General features: G+C 44.2%; 1 protein-coding gene across 8 annotated transcripts in view; it reads left to right on the top strand.

Annotated features, from left to right (window-relative positions):
* The window catches only part of LOC116940974 (R3H domain-containing protein 1-like), a 69,835-nt gene that overhangs the window by 5,695 nt on the left and 43,569 nt on the right, over positions 1 to 20,571 (top strand). For 2 of the 8 annotated variants that reach the window (XM_032951448.2, XM_032951447.2), the window contains exons 1-3: positions 10,133 to 10,719; positions 12,082 to 12,156; positions 19,117 to 20,123. In XM_032951448.2, the coding sequence (XP_032807339.1) occupies positions 19,377 to 20,123 (747 nt within the window). In that variant the 5' untranslated portion in view covers positions 10,133 to 10,719; positions 12,082 to 12,156; positions 19,117 to 19,376. Of the gene's footprint in view, positions 1 to 9,105; positions 9,249 to 10,132; positions 10,720 to 12,081; positions 12,272 to 19,116; positions 20,124 to 20,571 lie in introns of those variants that run through there. The other 6 variants (XM_076066122.1, XM_032951441.2, XM_076066123.1 and 3 more) reach the window with 6 other exon arrangements.

The raw sequence follows: 20,571 nt of genomic DNA, 5'->3' as shown, positions 1-20,571 counted from the left end.
ACTGGTCTTGCCCCCTCCCACCCTTTTCCAATTCACCAACCCGCACTGACCCACCTGTTGAGGTTAGTTAAAAAAAACCTTCACAATCAACATGCTGTGGGGAGGCATCCAGCCAGCAGTGGAATGATAAAACTAAGAGACACGCCGCTATCCCTGAAGTGCGTTACACAGCACAAGTTACGGCAGCAGCTGACAAAATACCTAATTGTGGCACAGGGCATTAAAATAGGGTGCATCAATTGAGGCCGTTGTTCGGCGACGCAGATGCTCTTGCTATCAGCCCTCATGTCCAAACGAGTTACACATGCACACATGCGCACTGGCTCACATACACACTTGCGCACACAAGCACATGCTCACACGGACATATAACAATGCATACTTATTTATCTTGGAAAGACATGCTGAGTCCAACGACTCTTTTTTTTTCACGAGGGTCCTGCTGCATTGGAATTTTTCAAAACTGTTTTCAGCCAATGAATGAGTGTTTATGCAAGTGGGAAGTAACCCAAGTACCCAAAGAAAACCCACTTGCGAGGGAGCAACACTCTTTCCCCATACAGATGGAGAATAGTCCACTTGCTGTACTGGCTTCTCCTGGCAAACTAGGGTATTTTTCGATTTAAAGCTTTCGTGACTGCAAGGATTCATCTTCTTTGGTTCTTTCGGTAAAGTCACGTAGAATGAGAATAAAATAATAAAATAACACAATAAAATTCTCACGACGTTTCGGCCACAACACAAGTGGCCTTCAGGTGAAAGGAACAGACCTGAAGAAGACCACTTCTGTTGTGGCCGAAACGTCGTGAGAATTTTATTGTGTTATTTTATTATTTCATTCTCGTTCTACGTGACTTTACCGAAAGAACCAAAGAAAAAACTAGGGTATGTTATTATGACTCCCTTGGGAAGGGAGTTTCGCAATATGTGTGTGTGCGATCCACTAACCCTCGCTGAAGCCATCGTGCTGGATTGCAGGCGTGCAGCACCACCGCACTGGTTTAGTGCACGCACAAATACGCACATACGTATATATGTTGAACTTATTTTGCACCCTACGAAGTCAAACGTGCTAATCGAAGGTGCGGGGGAGGACAACAAACCAAACCCATACGTGTTCACACGCATACATGCCTACACACCCATTCGTGCGCACGTGCACCAACGCACACCAACGCACACGTGCGCGCACATGCACTCATGCACACATCCAAAGGGCAGCGTTTGGAAGCACTGGAGAATTGCTGTAGACGAGGCAGCTTCGCAAAACGTGGTGGCAAAAGCAACCCACGTCATTTGGTTTCCAAAACGCGAGGAGCTGACTGGATAACCACCGGTAAATGATTGACAGACAAAAGCAGTGAATTTGAGGATGTGCCAATATTGCCTAATTGGATTTTGCATTAACAATGTCTATGTCGTGTTACAATTTTGGTTGTGTTATGCGGCAGGGCCTGATTGGCGCTTTGAGTTCTGTTGGTTCTGTCACTGGAGGAGTGATGTCGCAATAGTTGCATTGATGTTGCTGTTGCTGTGCACAGCAATCTGTCTGTCAGTAACATTGCTATTTTTGGTTCATCCTCGTTCGTTGAAAAAGATTGGGTTTGTAAGTAATGCAAAAATAAATCCTGTTATAATAGAAATTAGTGCAGAATTTAAATGCAAAAAGCAGAGAAGAGTATTTGGTGTTAGCTCTGGATTACTTTATTTAATATGTTACCACCAATTATGCTGGAATGGGATTTAATTTAATTAGAGCTGGTTGCCATCATTTTGGTTTCAGTTTTAAGCCGTACACCTTTAGGACATAATCAATACAAGTTTAATTAACGTGATTAAATATGTATTATCCATGGCAATTGTTTGATTAAAAACGGCATTTTTTTTTCTATGTGAACATTTAGAAGTGTTGCTTGTTTAACGATCTGTAGCTGATACATTTGTATTGTAGTTACATTTTTACTTATATTATTTATTGTAAACTGTGGTTATTTCACCACACTTCACCAATTGATTGTGATGCACTGCCTTCTGCTGACAACATAAGCATACAGCAGTCTTGACCACCTGTTTCTTGATGCTTGGTGGTCACCCATTCATGTACTATCCTTTCTTGGTGCTTTGGTCATAGGCATCTTAAAAATAACTCGTATATCATGAAATGAGCAAAATTACTGTATTATATTATGACCGCTTGCAGGAAAATATAATCTTAAGTATCCCTAATTATCAAGTTTGCTTAAGTACCTTTTCGAGTGTTGGATTTTACAATTATAAATTAAAATGCAACACTTCCGTCTTGAAATCTGCTGTTTTGCTTCGAGTTTTAACCACGTAACATTAACTAAAAATTAAATTGAGGCTTAATTAAAGAGGACAAATTAAGGCATTTCTACCTTCCCTGAAATGTATTTCATGCAAACGAACAGGACGATTGCAGAAGCAATGTGAAATTACAATTGCGATTGAGACATTAATCAACCGCTGATTGATTTATTATCATTCTGCTGCCGTGTAAAGCCTCTTCTGAGTCTCCTCACGGAGCGTTCCTAAAATAGAGCCAATTAGCGTGGCAGCGTGCGCTGCTGCACGCAGGAGAGGCGCCGTCCCAGCCTCGTGCGCACCAGCGCCAGTACAGTTGTAGCGTGCAATCTCTGCGCTATCAGAGTGGCCCTTCCTAGCCGGCCCTTAATTTGAGCCGCACACGCAGGGTGATCGTGGCGTGGCGACCCCGCGATTAAACAGGGCCGTCTTCTTTCGTATGGGGGGGGGAGTTGATTGGCAAGGTTTATATGTGCATGTCGAGGTTTGGGTGAGTGGACCAGTGGTACGGCTACTGCCGTAACCTGGTGAGTGTCCGAAATGCTGCCAGCGACTCGCCAATTTGGTGTAATTGGCAACGTGAACTAGAAAACGCTGTCAAGACACAGAACGGAGCCCATAAGAAGCGTTTGCTTTTGCATCCGCAGCAAACATTACATGCAGAATTTTCTCTAAACTGAAATCCACTCGTGCAGGAATCCCTATACATGATGTTTGTTACCGTAAGAGCTAGATAGGGCATTTTTCTCATCTCCACCGCAGCAGCCGATTGGTACCGGTCCGTTCGGTGCTGCGGTGCTCCGGACCTAGCACCTCGGCATGGCGCTGGAGGTAAGCCAGCTAGCGGGCGGCCTCCTCCTGCACGAGTTGCACGCCATGCTCGCTGCACGTTTGGTCTGCACGCGGCTTCCTGGCTGCTCGAGTTATTTTTAGCCGCTCGCTTTGCTGCGCGTGCCATAAAGCTGCCCAGGGGAGGCCGCTCAGCTTGCACCCGGCACTGAGCCTGCGAGCCATGTGCCTGAAATAAGAGGATGAGTGAAGGAGCTTGCAGGAGCTTGCTGGTGATTGCGGGTTTTTATTTTATTTAATATTTTGAGTGCAATTTATTAAAAATATATGTTCCGTTTCTGGACTATGATCATTGCTTTGAAGTGGCTTGGTGTTGTTTAAGCAGTGAAAAAAATAACGATGGAAAATGTTCACAGGTTTCCAATTGTGTGGTGGCATCATTCTGTAATTTGTCTTGAATTTAATATATTGCCCCATTTATCTTGATATAGCTGAGATATCATTGTGCGTGCACATTTTTTTAATGCAGCAGGGAAAGTTGATTTATTCTTTGTATGAATTGCATTGTTATGGCAGTGTTCACATTAATCTGGGCAGTTTAAGCCATTTAGACATTGCACAGAAGTACGCGGCCAAAAGGAAAATGGATCAATTATTTACTGCTCCCAGAGGCAGTATGCTTTATGTGAGAATACTGTCCTTACCCTTTGTTGCTATCATAGCTACAATTTTAGTATCGCCCCTTCTGTTTTTAATGGGGGCTCAGGGAGGCTTCCAGTTACGGTGTTCATTTACTGTGTTATAGGTTGTTGATACTAACCTAAAATGACTTCTAGAAACTCTTTGACACATGTGATGAGGTGGCCGGGTGGCTCGGAGGTCAGAGCGCTGAGCTGGCACTGCTGCGATTCGGGGTTTAAATCTTGGCAACATCCCATAATTACATCGGGTTCTCAAGTGTTTCGACTTTATGGTCGCAGCCCTGCCACCAATGTTTGCAATAAATACTATCACATTAAATCAATTGTTTTTTTGCACTCAATTTACCTAAATACCAACTCTAACAAATAAAATAATGTGTTTGTCTGTCATGCGGCCGAACATTTTTTTCCGTGGCAGGGGCAAGTGGGGGAAGTGCTCGCTTCCAGCGTGGATAAAATGTTTCTTGAAGAGGTATCCCCTTTCACAGACTATTTTCTTTGGATTTAAAGCTTTCGTGACTGCAGTGATTCATATTCTTGTTTTTTTCAGTAAAGTCACGTTGAAGGGAAACAATAAAATATATATAAAACAATAAAATTCTCACGACGTTTCGACTAACACAAACAGTCATCATCAGGTGTGAAAACCAACGGCAATAACATTTGAAAGAAGTGGCGGATTGTATTTATTTATTTTTAAAATCGCTATCCGTGGTGCTAACGTTTAAAATAAATAAATACAAACCGCCACTTCTTTTAAATGTTTCTTGCCGTTAGTTTTCACACCTGATGATGACTGTTTGTGTTACAGTCGAAACGTCGTGAGAATTTTATTGTTTTTTATATATGTTTTATTAAAGAATAAAGCTTTCGTGACTGCATTTTTCGGTAAAGTCACGTATGACTTTACCGAAAAAGCCGATGAATATATTTTATTATTTTATTGTTTCCCTTCAACGTGACTTTACCGAAAGAACCAAGCCTATTTTCTGACGTGGGATTATGCACTGCTCTGAGAGAATTCTGAATGTATTATTTGTCTCTTGATGAGATGCTGATAGCACAATCGGGCATACATTTGCAGCGAAAAGACAAAGTAATTCAGAAAAAATATTGCAAAATGAGGTTCTGTTAATAACTTAACAGTGTATAAGGTTATATATTACACATGGTGTTTATTACAATTCGAAAAACATTGTCAAATTATCCTTAATTCTCCAAGTTATTGCTTTCGTATTGCTCGTGGAGAGCTTTAATTGGGACCTTCTCCAATTTAACCAGGATTAACAAGATGTGCCAATGCCACGCTTACTGTCCGAGGGTTATACCATGAAAGAAATGCGCGTGTTTTTTTTCTTGAAAGATACATATTTTTCCAATGTTCCATTGTGCGATGGTGTTGGTGTTGCCCCGACCCCACAGTAACATTTTGCAGTCAATTTCCTTCGCCACAATTGTTCGCCTAAACAGGAGCCTCGCAACGGCAGTCATTTTCATTGTGTGAAAGCTGTTTTTTTGCATTTTGACAAAGTCAGCTGATGCCCTTTCCAATGTCCCAGTGATGTAATGATTCGTAACTATATTTACAGTGAAATTCAGAATACAAGTTATGTACATAGTAAGTTAACCAAGCAATGTGTTTAGTACATTAGCTTAATGGTGCATTGCATGAAGACACGACTCAAATAAACAAATATCAGTCAACCTAGAAATATGTTAACTGGATTTAATTTTCACACGGAGAGATTGAATTAATCTGTGAATTTTTTTTTGGTCATGAGGGTTGAAAAATTTACTCCCAATGTGAATGTATTGTCGCTATCTTTTTCTATGCAAAACGCGTGGCATATGGTAGCACCTCCAGTGGCTGAAAGGTTGGCATGAACACATTTATAGGCAACGTATGCAAATCTAAAAACATGAATTCTGACATACATTAAATTGAATGCATGTAATTTGAGCTTAATCAATATTAGTCGATGCATCAATGCATAACTCCACCCCATTTGTTACCCATGATCCGGTGTGATGCAACATAATTACTTTTTTACATTATTGTCTGTCCTCATTTGGCCAATCTGAGTTTGGAAATTCGTTCATGCGAACAAAAAAATAGGTTTTATGGCCAAGCTTGCCATTTTAACACCCGAAGGACATTGCTGTGATGCCACTCCCGTACACTGCGATGAGTTGTCAATCAAAGAAATGTCATTCCAGCACTTTGGTGCTATGCCTTACCATAACTTTCAAGTCTTTTATCTCATGAAGAAGCTTCAAACTTGTATCAGACAGTCTGATGCACGACCTATTTATGTATTTACAAGTTTAGATCTACATGTTTTTAAAAGGATCGTTCTTTACCTATTCTGATGTTTTATTTACTTGCGCAGATATATATATGTCATTCACAGAACTCACAGATTTGTACGAAAATTCCAGGACTGCAAGTAAAAAAAACTCATGATATTTGCACTGACTCTATGGCTGAAATTTGGCTGTGGGAATGTGCTGGATACTGATTGATTTATTTTGTGAATTTCTTCTCTCACTGTTTTTTCTATGAATAAATGATACTCTTGCAGCATGATTAATAATAATAATAATAAATAAATGTTACTTTTTCTTTCGTCATACATACAGCTCTTTGTCAAGCCACTATCGAATGAAGGCATCTCTGCACTATGATGGTCATGCGGGTTGTTTGACCATAATTACCACTGCTGGTTAGTACGAGTTGGTGAAGGGGACTCCCAGAACCGGTTAATATCTCACTGGCCACTTACGCTAGCCGTGGCTGGAAATAAAACTGAGGTCACCGGGTTCACAGTGCATAGCTTTAACTACTTCCCCACTTCAAATCCCCACAGCATGATTATTCGTGACTCAGGACTCTTTATATATTTTAAAAAGTTAAATCTCTTTTATCATCATCTGTATTTATAATGCAGACATTTTCGACAGTCGGCTTTGCTATATATTGCAGCATCAAATAGGAAGGACCGTGTATACATCATATATCCCCCCGTCTGTCTAGCATACACCTCATTCAGTTTGGGCAGCCAGTGCCAATACACATTCGATTGAGAGGTTGATGGTAGAGTGGGGGGCAGCCATCATATTCAGAGCTGGAATACATCACTGTCGCTCAGCCAAGGCAGCCCTGGCTGCCTTTTTTTTTGCAACCGTTTCCTTCGTCGCATGGCTGCTGAGAGAATCGCTCTTTCGGCAGACAATGTGATAGTCTCGCCGTGAGTGGGTAGAGGCCTCTAACCTCCTGCTTATGTATACAGCTGCTGCCACGTGCATCACCAGGAGAGCGTTTTGTCACTGAGAAGGTGGCAGGTAGAGAGAGGTGGTCTTGTTGCTTCAAATGCAGCTGCTGTGAGCTTAAATGTGTACACTGCAACTCTTTGGTGTGATGCATTCCAGCTCGTCAATATGCTCACCAAGTGAGCAATATTTAATGCAGGGAGTCGTGGTTAAGTGGCTGGTGTAAATCTAATATTTTTTAAGAAGGGCACGAATAAATTAATGCTTGTTTTTATTTGGGTCCCCATAAATTACAATGAAGAGATTGATTGTTTCACTCAAATTGTAATTTGGTTTCGTAATTTGCCTCCCATGGAGTATGACACTTATGCCACTAGAATGTGAGGAAAGCCCGCCCGATGGTTACTAGTTAACGACAATTATCCATGGGTGGATTATCCGGGTGGCTAATTAACCAATTAATTAAATATATACATGACAATATGCTACATTATTAGTTGCTCCCTACTGTTGACTCCGTGCCCACATGACCACAAACATGTCCACACAAACACAGGGAAACAATAAATATGGGTTTCAATTATTGTACGTTTTGAGTTATCCGTGTTTTTGTTTCATCTGGGCTGCTCCTTCCCATTTACCCCTGACAATTGAGAGTTGACTGTACATGCGATTTCCAATAACTTAACACAAATGATACCGTTTGCAATGAAATCTCTTAAATTTTAATGAACTTTTCAGTTTAATTCCACTTAATAGTACTTCCATGAAGAGGTTTACTTCATAAATCCACTGCTGAGGGTAGCACATTGCCTTCAACCTGCACCTCTATTTGTTGCAAAGCATTCAGAGTTGAATATGATGTCTGTGCAACAGGCCATTGAGATCAAATTGCACTGATTAGACAAATGCTGGGCATTTTTCAATATCAGTGGTGTAGTGGCTCAGAGCTCAAACCATCATCTCGCTTGTCGGGTTGTAAAGGTTTATGAAGCTAGTCGTCTAGCTTCATAAGCCCTTTCGTCGCGAGCAGACCTCGGCATCGGCATTTAGCTCCTGAATAGATTGCTGTCATACACAATAATTAATTGTAAGTGCTGTATGCTCATACAGCAATTTGTGACTGTAGCAGTGAACTAAAATTTTCATATTAACGAATCTTCAAATGTTTGTCCAATTGCCCGGCATGTAAGTTTGGTACATATCTCAAAATATGATATGTTTGAGTATTGAGTTGCATTTTCTTCTAACCCTGCCAGCACCCCAATGTTAAACAAACTTCACATAAATGTTAAACACTCAAGAGAACAAGTAAACAATACGATCTGCTTTTGTCTATCATGAATTCTGCACTCACAGCATGACTAATAATAATGAGTATGTACAGCCCCTTGCCAATACGCTGCTGGATGAAGGCCTTCTCATGCCGTCACAGTCAAATGGTGGTTGTTTGACCATACTCCACGTTCGTTGGTGAAGCAGACTTTAGAATTGGGTGCCACGGTGGTGAAGTGTTAACTACCTTGCCTGGTATACAGGAGGTCGTGGGTTCGATCCTGACCCTGACACCTGTATATTTGGAGTTTGCGTGTTCTCCCCGTGATCGCATGGGTTTTTCTCCGGATCCTCCGGGTTTTCCCCTCCACTTTTTAGAAACATCCGTTTAGAGTATTGGGCTGCTATAAATTTCCACATGATAAGCTGCTTCGATGAGCTATCATTTGTGGCAAGGTCGATTCTGAAAAAGAGCTACATAGCTCAGTGGGCCTTACCTGGTGGTTTAGTAGAGACCAGTTCAGATATCACTACCTTTCACCCCAATGTATGGGAAAAGGCCGCAACTCTCATTGCTTAATTGTACTAATTTTGTATTGTTCCAACATTTTCTCACTCAACTATAGGAGAATATAAAATGTGGCGGGGGCTAGGAGTGGGGGGGGGGGTGCTGCGCCCCTTCCAGCCACTTCCCCTCCCATATTGAGGTGTTGGGATCACCATCTTCTCGTTCTTGTATTAATGACAGGGCATACAAATCGGCGGGTTCCGGTGGCAAGCGCTGACCCCAGTGACGGTGGCTGTCGCCTCCCGTTGCCGGGTGATGCGCTCCCGGCGATGCTGCCGACAGATCCTGGGCGTGCGGAGGAGTGCGGGCGCGAGTGGGCGTGCGTGAGTCATCGCCCCCCCCCCCCCCCTCCCATGCTAACACAATCAAATAGGAACATGTACGTTCCCCAATATGAGACCATTCATCACGGGGAAAATATCGAGTGGCTTTTCTACTCTTTTGCTTGCTTGCAAGTCTACCTGCGTGCACCCCTGCCCCCTCCATCACCACCACCACCTTTGAAATAATGATTTGATAACAGCAGTTTGTAAATAAGATCGCTGAATTATGGTTCATTATTTCGGATAGGTTATTGATGAAAATTTGTGTTCCCGTGAATTGCATTGTAAATGCATGAATTGTGCGGGGACGTGCAGCTGTTGGTAGCAAGCCGCGCGTTTAAGTGGCCAATTAATTAGATGCGTCATCAGTGAGCAGCGAGGAATTTAAATAAATTAAACCGTTTTTACTTGGTGGCTTTTTTTTGTATGGCAACTGCCTGTTCACTGTTGTACATTTTTAAAGACTTGGAAACATTGGTCGTCTGATAAATAACATCCTGAAGCGAGCATGTTTACATAGATTGGTTTTCTGCTTGCCATTACATCACTAAGCCTTAACAGGATATAGTGGTGGACATTTCCTGTATTTGCATTCAACGTTTTTTTTTCACTGTACATCATCCATCCCTTTTGTAGGTGTCGTAAAAACAATCCGATCTGACACGTCCGTGGAAGCAAATCTCAGCTGTACAAAACAGAGCTTGAACCGGATACATATTCCTATCATAGATCTGGTTGTGTATACAATTGTACAACTTAAAACGTGAAACAATAAAACAAATGTAGTCATGACTGAGCTGCCATGGATGCAGTAAAATGCACACTTGTAAGCACACCCCGACAGCGTTGGGGAGGGAGAGTGGGGAGGGGAAGGGGGATTTAATTTTCATAGCAAATCTCCGGCACGGGATGCTCTGTAATTTTGTAGGAAGCAAGATCATGGCAGGGATTCAGATGGTGGAAAAATTGTGTGTTGGACTGCTGTGTGCGTGAACGAAACGAGCACGCACGTGCGCACATAAGGCACGCAGCCCCACGCAGGCATCCGCAGGATAAGTGCCCTTCTATTTTTTTTGCCGCTTGAAATAATAATAGTAGCAGTAATAATAAAAATAAAAGCGCTGCATCCTCTCGGCATGCAAATGGGGAGCGGAGAGAGCCCCGTGATACATGCCGGCGGTGTGTGATGCGGTCCCGTTCATTCATGGGCCATCTTCCATTCAGTAAAAAAGAGCCCCCACACCGTTCACGCGCAGGTTTCATTCATAGCTTGAGATTTGTAGTCCGGGCCGCTTGCCTCTGCGCATCCAGAATGTAGCCACCACCTTCCGCCTCGGAAGCTCCAACGTATTCACTTGTGTATGTAGCGGGGTGTTTTAATTTTAGTTGTGCCACTGTTGTTATATATATTTTTCTCAATCTCTCATTTCCCCTTTTTATTGGGAAGGCATTCTGAAAAAAATATGGCCGGGTAAGTGGTATTTTTTACATTTTACGATCTGTATATTCAGGCATGGTTTTGTGTGCATATATGTATGCGTGTGTTTATAGAATTATTTTTAAAATGATGGGGGGGGGGGATCTGTTTATATTGGAGAGAGAACACTGTGTTACATTAACATTTTAAATGAATTAATTTCACATACACACGGGATCTTATTTTGCATTATATAGCGTGTCAATTTATATAATATTTGTTTTAATGCAGCAATTAGGTGAATGGATCATTATAAATAAAATGTGCATGTGTGTGTCCGCAGCATGCATGAGCATGTAATTAATTGTCGGACGGCTTCAATGTTCTCGGGTCTATCCTGACTGTGAATGGCTCCCTCAAGTGGAAGTGACGCCGCTCAGAGCCTCCGATAGCTGACGGGTAGATAGGGTGCTGTGTCTGACAGCCGCACGCACTCGCCGACTGCTGTCTCCAAGAGAGCAGAGGAATGGTGAGGGAGGAGAGGGAGGGTAGGGGGAGCAAAGAAGAGGGGATTACAGGGAGGAGAGGAAAGGGAAGAGGTAGGGAGGACAGGGATGAGGAGGGGGGAGCAAGAGGGAGGACAGAGGAAAGGAAAGGAAGGGGATATGACAAGGAGAAGAGGGACGGAAGACAGGATAGGGATGGGGAAAAGAGAGAGGAGAGGATGGAGGGAAGGAAGGAGAGGAGAGGTATGACGGGGATGAGAGAAGAGAATGGAACAGAGAGACGATAGAAAGGAGGGCAGGGAGGAAGGCTGGATAAGGAGAAGGGAGGGGAGAGGGAGGAGCGAGGGAGGACAGGGAGGGGGAGAGGGAGGAAGGAGAACAGGAAGGAGGGAGAGGGCTGTCGGCATGTGTGTATGTGTCGACACTGCTGTTTTGATCCCCCGCCACTTGTGCGCTGTGTTCACCGCTGGCTCTTCTCTGCTGTTACCTTTACTCTCACATGAGGACTGTGCCCTTTCAAGAATTAGAATATAAAAATAAATATGATTTGGTTCTTTTTTTTCGAATGCCAGATATTTTCAGAAGCCATTACTGGCAGGATGATGTTTTGTTAAATCTTTTATCTTTTTTTCCCAGCTGTATTTTTAATAGTTTTTTGCTATTATCTTTGAATTTGCTCTGTTCTGTAAGACTCATAGCCAGTCTAGAATTTAAAAAAACATGTTTTTTTTGTAACATTTTATGCTCACCTAACCTTCATGACCCACACCTCATTTCTTTATTTTCCGTTGCTGCCTGCTCCCCCTGCTGCGTTGTGGCTGTATCGGTGACCTCTGTGGGACCGCCTCTGTAAAATGTGCCACGTGGTGTGGGATATGTGCATTTGCCCGGCGCGGCGTGGCCTCTGCAGGTGTCGTCTATAAGCCACGACGAACCTCACGCATCCGGCACTGCTGCCGCTGCAACCGCACCTTACCCCGACCAGGTAGGCGAATAACGAGTGACCTTCGTCTGCCGGCCGAGTCTTGAACGATGACTGAAAATACTACCGTCGGGCAGTGCAGGTGTGAACGACGTGTTGGTTGATACGTTTGCTGCAGGTCAGTAATGTGCAACCACGGTGGGAAAGGACGCGCTTCAAAACAAATCTTGCGGAAATGCATTCGTTGATGCGCGTGCCTGCTTTGTGATTTTATTTTGAAGTGTAGGTCGTCGGTTGGTTAGGGGCGACTTAATGTGCCACTGATTGTGCCTGTCATGACTGTCTTGTGAACGGGTTTCCACTAGAGTCGGTCTGTCTGTAATGTGAGGGATATTTTGCATCCAGAGTTTTTTTTAAATATATAATCGGCCCAGCAAGCCCCGGGCAGGCATGCCAATATGTGCAAAGCCAGGGAGTGTGATTTCCTACCAGTACACGATTCTGTTGGACTTGTGCAGTAACCTCATCACATCACACAATAAACACTGTAACTGGGTGAGAAGGGTTTGCGACAACAACAAAAATCCATACTTAATTGGGGGTGTTTTCGCTTTCCAACATCGCTTGAAGTTATTTACATTTGAAAGATGTAAAAAAAATCAGCCTAGCTATGGTTAAACATTCAGCAATCATCGTTTGCCACATCAGCCTACCCAGTGGTCAGTTAAAATATTTAGAAAATTGACAAAATATACTTTGATGGCGCTCACCATATTACAGGACAAACTTGGCCCCATGTGGCTTTATTGAAAGCGTCTTCCGGCCGTACACGTCTTGCCCCACGAGGTCTGTTTTCTGGAACACGGGGGCGATGTTTCGGCTATATGCGGTTTGACGCTGACATTTTCGTCTCCGCGTCGAAAATTAGTGCCGTGAGTGCTGCATCCAGGGGGGGTGACAGGGGGGGTGACAGGGGGGGTGACATTCTGCGTGTAAGTGTACGACACTCGGTCTGGCGGACTCCGTGCAACTGCATTGTCAGAGCGTGTCGCCAACCGATGGCGTCTAGCTCAACAGCCTGACTCTCTAAATCATTATTGAAATTAACATTTGTTGAATGTTGTACCCCGGCCTGAAATCCTGGCTCCGCCCCTGGCTGCATCCATTGGAAGGTGTGAATTAATCGACTGTGAAAACTATTTAACACATGTTTCTGTGTGTTCTTTTGCATATTGTTTTTTTTTGTGTTATAATGTAACACACTTAGCATGCACAATGCGAATGTTCACCCATTGGCGCATGCATCTAGTAGTCCGCTCATCGAGGACGTCAAGTCATACGGACTCCTCGATTAGCGAACCATCAACACGCTCACGGGGACAACGGCGCGACGCAAATGTTCACACATTGGCGCATGCATCTAGCCGTCAGCTTGTTGAGGCCGTCTGTCATATGGACGGCCTAGGTGGCGAATCATTTAACGTTCAGGTGACGGTGTTAGGGGCGAGCGTCAGGCTGGGAATTCGGTCTCAGGGGCGGTCATTTGGCCGTGAGTGCCACGTTGTGGGAAGTGTAGTGGAGATGTGGGGGGTGAAGGGTGAAAAATAAAGCGTGCACACAGGAAATGCAGTGACCTGGCATACTTTATTACAATAACAAGGGGGTGGAAATTATGTAGAATTAGTTAAACAATAGGGAGGGAGTAGTCATTTTGGACCCAGGTATGCAACCTTGTTATTCCCATCAGGTGTATTATTTGTCAAATGCGTTTTTTTGCCCAACATGCCATTTTCCAGGAATGCAACCCCCCACATTCGGCGAGGTCTGCCTGTACAGTTACCATTCGGATTTATTCGGCGTCTATATACATCTCAAGACGCTGTACAAAAACAGTGCGACATGCGTATCGTACAGATGGTAGTCTCTATACAGTATACGAACTAAATCTAATCTAGAGGGGAAGAGATAGGCAGGAGAGGATGGGAAGATCTATGAGCCCGAACAGGGGCAGCAAAGTTGACGGCACGGAGGCTGGGGGGAGAGTGGTGGTGGTGCCATTGTGCGAGACCATCGGGAAGAAGGAGAGCCACCTCACACAACCGAGCCGCGGTTGGCTTGGGGCTTCGACAGGAGGCCTTGGGCTGTGGAGAGATCGGAAAGAACGTGAATGCGAAGATGGGAAGGGAAATGAGGTGTGTTGTGGCGAGCCTATAGATAATATTAATAAATGGTGAGGGCAATCTTGAATTTGATGTGAAACTGGATTGGGAAGCCGATGGAGGTATTGGGGGTTATGGGAACGGCCTTGAGGTCTGGCAATGTTTTTTTTTCTCTCCTGTGACGCTCCAATGTTTATTACATAAATGGGTTCGGAAATAAGCTCGGGCTTACGCCGGGACAACTTTTTTTTTCGTAGAATCTGCCTCAAAAAAAATGTTGCCCGTCCCTCTGGAATGCGTCCGTACGTTTCATTCGGCGACACTGCAGCGTGGTTCACGCACTCACGTGTCGCAGCCGCGCTGGTTAAAACCCGCCTCTTAAGCCGACGCCACGTATTGTCACACTTGTAGATAAGAACAGCGGCTGGCCATTTGGAGCTGGTATCAGCCGGCATGTCCCTACGTTGTTGCACGCCTTGATGTGGTTTGGCTCGGACGTGGCCCGTTTTTCGTTGAAGAGGGCTTTGGGTTTGCGTGGAGCGAGCGTTACGTCGATGCCGCGCGCCTGACATTTGCCGGACCGTCGTGCTGCTTGCCGGCTTTGCCTTTGTGCGCGATGAGGCGACATGAACCCCGAGACACGCGGGTGCTTCTGACGTTGACGTTGGTGGGAAAACACCCGGCGCTAAGGCGAGAGAGACTCTTGTTTTTGTGGTAATTTAGTCACGGCGAGCGAGGGCAACTGCCGCGGGTGCTGCGGGCGAATGAATGTCTGTGCGCCGCGCAAAATGTGTCGCGCAAGTCACGCGAATATTTGGTCACATCTTTGATGGTCTTATATTCGCGTGGGGGGCGTTGATGAGGTCATTTAACTTTTTAAGTCTGTAGCGCAAATCGCTTGTTGGAAAACGTTTCCCCTCTGTGTTGCCGAATTTGTATTTGTTATTAGATTTTAGGATCTGAATTGCGTTTACATTCGTTTTGCGTTGCCCAACTGCTTGCAAATGCATTTTACAGCGAGAGCATACGGCTGTTCAGCACGTATTCTATTTTCAGATGGTTGACTGTCAGCGATAATTACAGTTTTGTCAGTTCTTGTTTAATTAAAATCGAAATGCGTGTTTACGGTGAATAAATTGTGCCGTTCAGCGGCTGCAACATGGGTCGAAGGCTGGGCACGCTTCAGACACGCCGGGTTTGCCTCTTGTGCTTTACAGAGAAGTACACATCGGGTGCATTCACACTGCAATGTGCACGCGGCATGCGGCACATTGATTCTGATATATTTAACATCGCACGCGAGTGGACATTAATAGAAGGAAGCACTGCAAAATATCGCGAGCAGCTGCGCATGCATATCCTCCTCAGCTCGAGGTTTAAGAATTAATGATATACTGTACCTACAATCTGGATGTTTTATCTTGGTCGTGGGGGAGAGGTGCAATAACACACAACAGTTTAGAAAAAAAGAAAATGTGTTCCCAGCATTGCACGTGTTTTGTTGTTATTACATGGATTAGTGGAAATGATAAAATAATTTTCAGCCCTTGGTTAATCCATTTCTGGGATGAAGGCCACCCCATGCTGTGTCAGTCATGCTGCTTGTTTGACCATACTTCACCATGCTTGTCACTGTTTAGATGTCATTCCCCACTGATGTTAGTTGTGACCGGTAATTGAACTCGGATCACCAGGCTCATAACACAGTTTTTCTTACCACTGCACCACTGCTCCTCCCACCAGTGGAAATTACGTCAGTTTTGAAATGCCTTATTAGCAGCACCTGTGCAAGACATGGTTTTACTTCTAGTCACCCCAGCAAAAAAAACAGCCAATAACTTGCCCATGTACCAACGCGTACCCATGTGTATGACACATAGGCCTCACCGGATGGGCTCATGACTGTGTGTGTATGTATGCTGTGTACACAGCCAATACGTGAGCGCATGGGCACGCATAATTGACAGTTATACGAGCTGTCCTATTACAGTTTGTGGATAGCGTCGATAAGCGGGTAACAGGATATTGCTTCCATGTTGTGGTGAGCATATGTGCTCAGATATGGGATTTATTTTAGAAAAGGGGACTGCGTTGTGCGGGCATTACATAACGTGGCCACCATATGGCAAAAGCAATACCGCCGACTCGCGCTTGCTTACCATGTTTACCACAATGCTATGCCCATTCTGTGTAGCATTGTGGAGGAGCACGACAAAGAGTGCCGGACCGACATGGCCGAACATATCATGTCTTATTTTTGTAACAGTAGTCATGCCGTGGTGCCAGCAGGTATATCGAGTTGCAGGTCGGAGGTCGTGAAAGCTGGCATCTACTTGAATGCAGCCAGACACGCATGTCCTCATTGTTGGCGTGTAGTAATACGCAGGCTTTGCTGATGTAAGTGCCTTATTATGGTTTTCAGTTTCCCCGCCGAAAGAGGATACCTCATTCTCAGTCCCTTATCTTGGTGTGTACCCAAGTGTTGTAGCATGTAATAATGCGCTGTAGCTTTAAACAAGTGGTTAATAAGCTGAGGCTTAGCGTCCCAAGATATCAAGTAAAAGTGCGTATGCAGGGCTAATTATGTTATATTTTGATGGGTAAAATCGTGAGATGTGAAACTGTAGAAAAAAAGAGTGAGAACCAAACTTGAAACCATAAAAAATAATTTAAATGAGATTAATATATATTTTACAATTAAACACAACCAGAGATATTGTTATTTATAGGTAAGATACGTGTGTTTTAATTATATTTAATAAAATGATGTTGTGATAAAGACTTTGCAATAACTTTTAATCATCATACATTGTATTTATCTGGATGTTACGGATCGTGTTGTACAAATCATAACCATAACTCTGGAGTGAAAAATGTAATTTAAATGAGATAGGTCATGAAACAAATTTCCAGGAAAATTTTTCAAGAGTAATGGATCAATTCAGAACTGCTGAACTACAAAACAATTTGTGTTGATCCTCGTGTTCTAATGTGCAGTGCTTTTGGTATTTGTTCTCAATTGATGTTCTCCAGATATATGCAATATAAAAGGCTTTAATCCCAAAATCTGTTGCCTCGTATATGTTGCAACTAGACTGGTGCCAGTGCGATTGCAAGCAAATCTGCTTTTGATTTTTTGATGTATAGGACGGTGGAACAAATCAAGCCTTTTATTGGAATTTCAGAGTTTGTTTAAATCAATCAATTTGCTTTGGCCTCACCCGTGGTTACTGTGCATATGGATTGCAATGGGATTTAACTTAGTATTCATACAGTCTGAATCATCATCTGCCTTCACAAAACCAGCTTAATTGTGGAAAATCGAATGCACTGCATATTTTTTCTGTTGCTATAAACTGGGCCCGATCACTTATGGGACCTTGGCGAGTGTTCAATAGCGATTTATATTTTAGGCCTACGGCTGTTCCTGTAGTTCTTGGTTTTGTGCCAACGGCCGACAGCACTGCCCCATGTGTCGCGCTGTTCATGGCGTCTATCCCACAGCCACTCTGAGAAAGAGGATATTCACGGTTTTGAGAGGCTGAAGCAAAATTAAGACGGCGCCATGAAGCCAAGTTGAATTTCTCCGTATTACGTGACGCGTTTCCGGGTTGTCCCATTTGTTGTGCGGAATGATGTCGGATGTTAAGCAAACGTTGAACGTTGACTTGTAATGGCAAAATGAAAATGGTGTGCTGCCGCTGGGATGTGCTGTTCTGTTTGCATTCATTTGTATGCAAAATCGTCAGACGTGCTCATGAGTAACCGCAACACCAAGAGGGAGCGCGTTTCCGAGCAGATGCCCTGAAATTGCGCAATTAAATTATTCAATACGCGGCGACGCAATGTCCACCCACGTTTGCAGTCGGAGACGATCTTCAGTGAGCAGGGACGTACAATATTTATCCTCGCCTAAGTACCTTCGCGGGTTTATGCCTTCCCAGCTGAAATTTATGGATGAAGATTGCTCTTTCCATGCGTCCATTGACATTTGCAAGGCGTAGCCTCGTTGCCTTCAAGAGAGGCCCAGAGATTCCAGGCGGTAATTGTGCACGCCGCTAATGATGTCGTTCGTGTTGGTCCTAATATTGTTCAGCTGACGCCTGGGGCTTTTGTTGGCATCTTGAGTCATTGCAAATCAAAGGGAACCCCATTCATACTACGTCGTTATTGATAAATTCATTGGCAACGCGCTTATCTATGGGAATGTACGTGTATATATGTGTGTGTATCTTGACGGATGATGTTCTCGTAGGTTTTAAACCGGTATTTTGTGTAATCATCTCCTCCAGTGGAGTTTGCTTTGCACCGCATTTTAGAAAATCGTTGCAGTTCATCCTGCATAATCAGTTTTCTACTAAGCACCTCCGATTAGCACGGCTGGCTTCATACGGTGCTAAAGAAGTTCAACACACAATATTTGTGCATGAAGTCACCATTTGGAGCACTTGATTGCATTCGCAGACCGCGTTGGTTAAGTGACATTTTCACTCGCGTAACTGTTGTGGCATCGTTGCACAGGAACCTGCTCTCCAAAGCAGAGATTAATTTCTCCGGGAAAAAAAAAACAGCTCTCCACCAGCTTTCATTGCTACCTTGGTTTTTTTATTGTTTATTTTACAAGCATCCTTGGCTTTTTTCATGGGTTACTCATAAAAAGATTTAATCCCAGACACCTGCTGTTAAAGCATATACAGTCAGCACCAGAAGGTAATGATGAATATTCATCGGAACAACAATTCCGTTTTATATAGTCAGAGAATGTTAAATACGATACTTTTTGGGTTTTTTAAGCTCTTTCTGTATGTTTCGTCATTTAATCTATTCCATTAACCAATTGTTTGTACTCTCTTGTATTTTTCAGTTTCGTGAATCCATGCGAAAAACAAGTGTTTTGAGGTCTCATACAAATCATTTTGGACATAGCGCAGCTCCACTGTGTCTTGTAACGATGGAAGGCCTCTCTGCATGCTCAAGATTGTATTTCTGGATGTGTAGAAATGTGTCACATTTAAGCGCAGTGTGAAGCAGGGTGTCTGCAAATAATACATTCTGAAAAACTGTCAGGATATAAAAAAAATTATTTGACAATGACTCATTTGGAGGTTGTGAACCAAGGGATCAATGCAAATGAACCGAGTACAGTTTGAGAAATTAGGAAAATCAATTGAGACAGACATGGAGAGACCGTTTACCGGCAACAAACTGGAAAAACTTGAATTGCACCTGGCAGACACCAATGACATCCCGATAATCCACAAGGCCAGAATTAGTGCTGCCAAATCTGAGCAAGGGGCCACAGTGGTTGCGGCTGGAGTGGAACAGAGAAGCCTGACGAATGCTGCTCAGACTCCGCACAGAGAGCAGCCGCCGGGTGCCATGGTGCAGTCTAAGTCTGCGCAGAACTCGCTGAGCGACAATACCACATCCAGCGACCCGACCATCGCGGAGTTCAGCATGCAACCCAGCAGGGTGGAGGCAGCCACGACGGTGGCGGCGCGGGAGCAGCAGGAGATGGAGATGCCGAGCATCGTGATTGAGCTGGACACCACCGGCACGGAGGAGGGCGAATTATCAGCAGCAGCGCTGGGCTGCGTCAGCGACGGTGCAGAAGTTGTGGCCACGGCAGGAGCCGAGAGGCTTGGAATAGCTCACGAGCACAACGGGCCACGTGGTGACACGCCCAGCATCGTCTTCGTCCATGGCGAAGTGCCCGGCTTCGCGAAAGGACGAGTGGGGGCAGGCAATGGGGAGCGAGAGCACGGGTTGGAGCAGCCTCCCGGACTGTCTATTCTGCTGGTCCACGATAGCCGGGGCGAAGATGACAGGGAGGCAAGCCGAGCGGAGCCGGATCCTGCGACCGACCAGCAGGCACGAATTGCTGTTTTTTTAAAAAGAGCTGTTGATGTGCACGTGATTTAAGTTGTTCATTTTAATACCAAAAATCTGATAAACTTCAGCCATATATATTTTACGTAAATGGTTTAAAATTGGCGCCTGTGACTATATTATCCGGAGAGTGCCCGGTCTCGCATATCTCAGAAGCCAAGCAGAGTTGGAGCCTTGGTAGTGCTTCGATGGGTGACCATCATGCAAGTCAGGTTGTTATAGGTGGCTGTGGGGCTTTGCTATGTAATGGTCAGCTGAGTAGTGCAGCAAAATCTTTTGTACTGTACTTCTATGATCCCTTGTCTATGCTCCCTTCCTTCAATAACCAGTGCTGATCAGCGTGGTGAAGTATGGTCAAATAACACCCAGGACACATGGCATTGGCAGGCCCTTATTCAACAGTGGGTTGTACATATGAGATTGTTGCTGC

This window comes from Petromyzon marinus, chromosome 10, assembly GCF_048934315.1.
Source record: "Petromyzon marinus isolate PM22_M1 ecotype Great Lakes invasive population chromosome 10, UKy_Petmar_22M1.pri1.0, whole genome shotgun sequence".
NCBI lineage: Eukaryota > Metazoa > Chordata > Hyperoartia > Petromyzontiformes > Petromyzontidae > Petromyzon > Petromyzon marinus.
The sequence above is the reverse complement of the archived record's forward strand: the minus strand, read 5'-3'. Positions and strand labels throughout refer to the sequence as shown.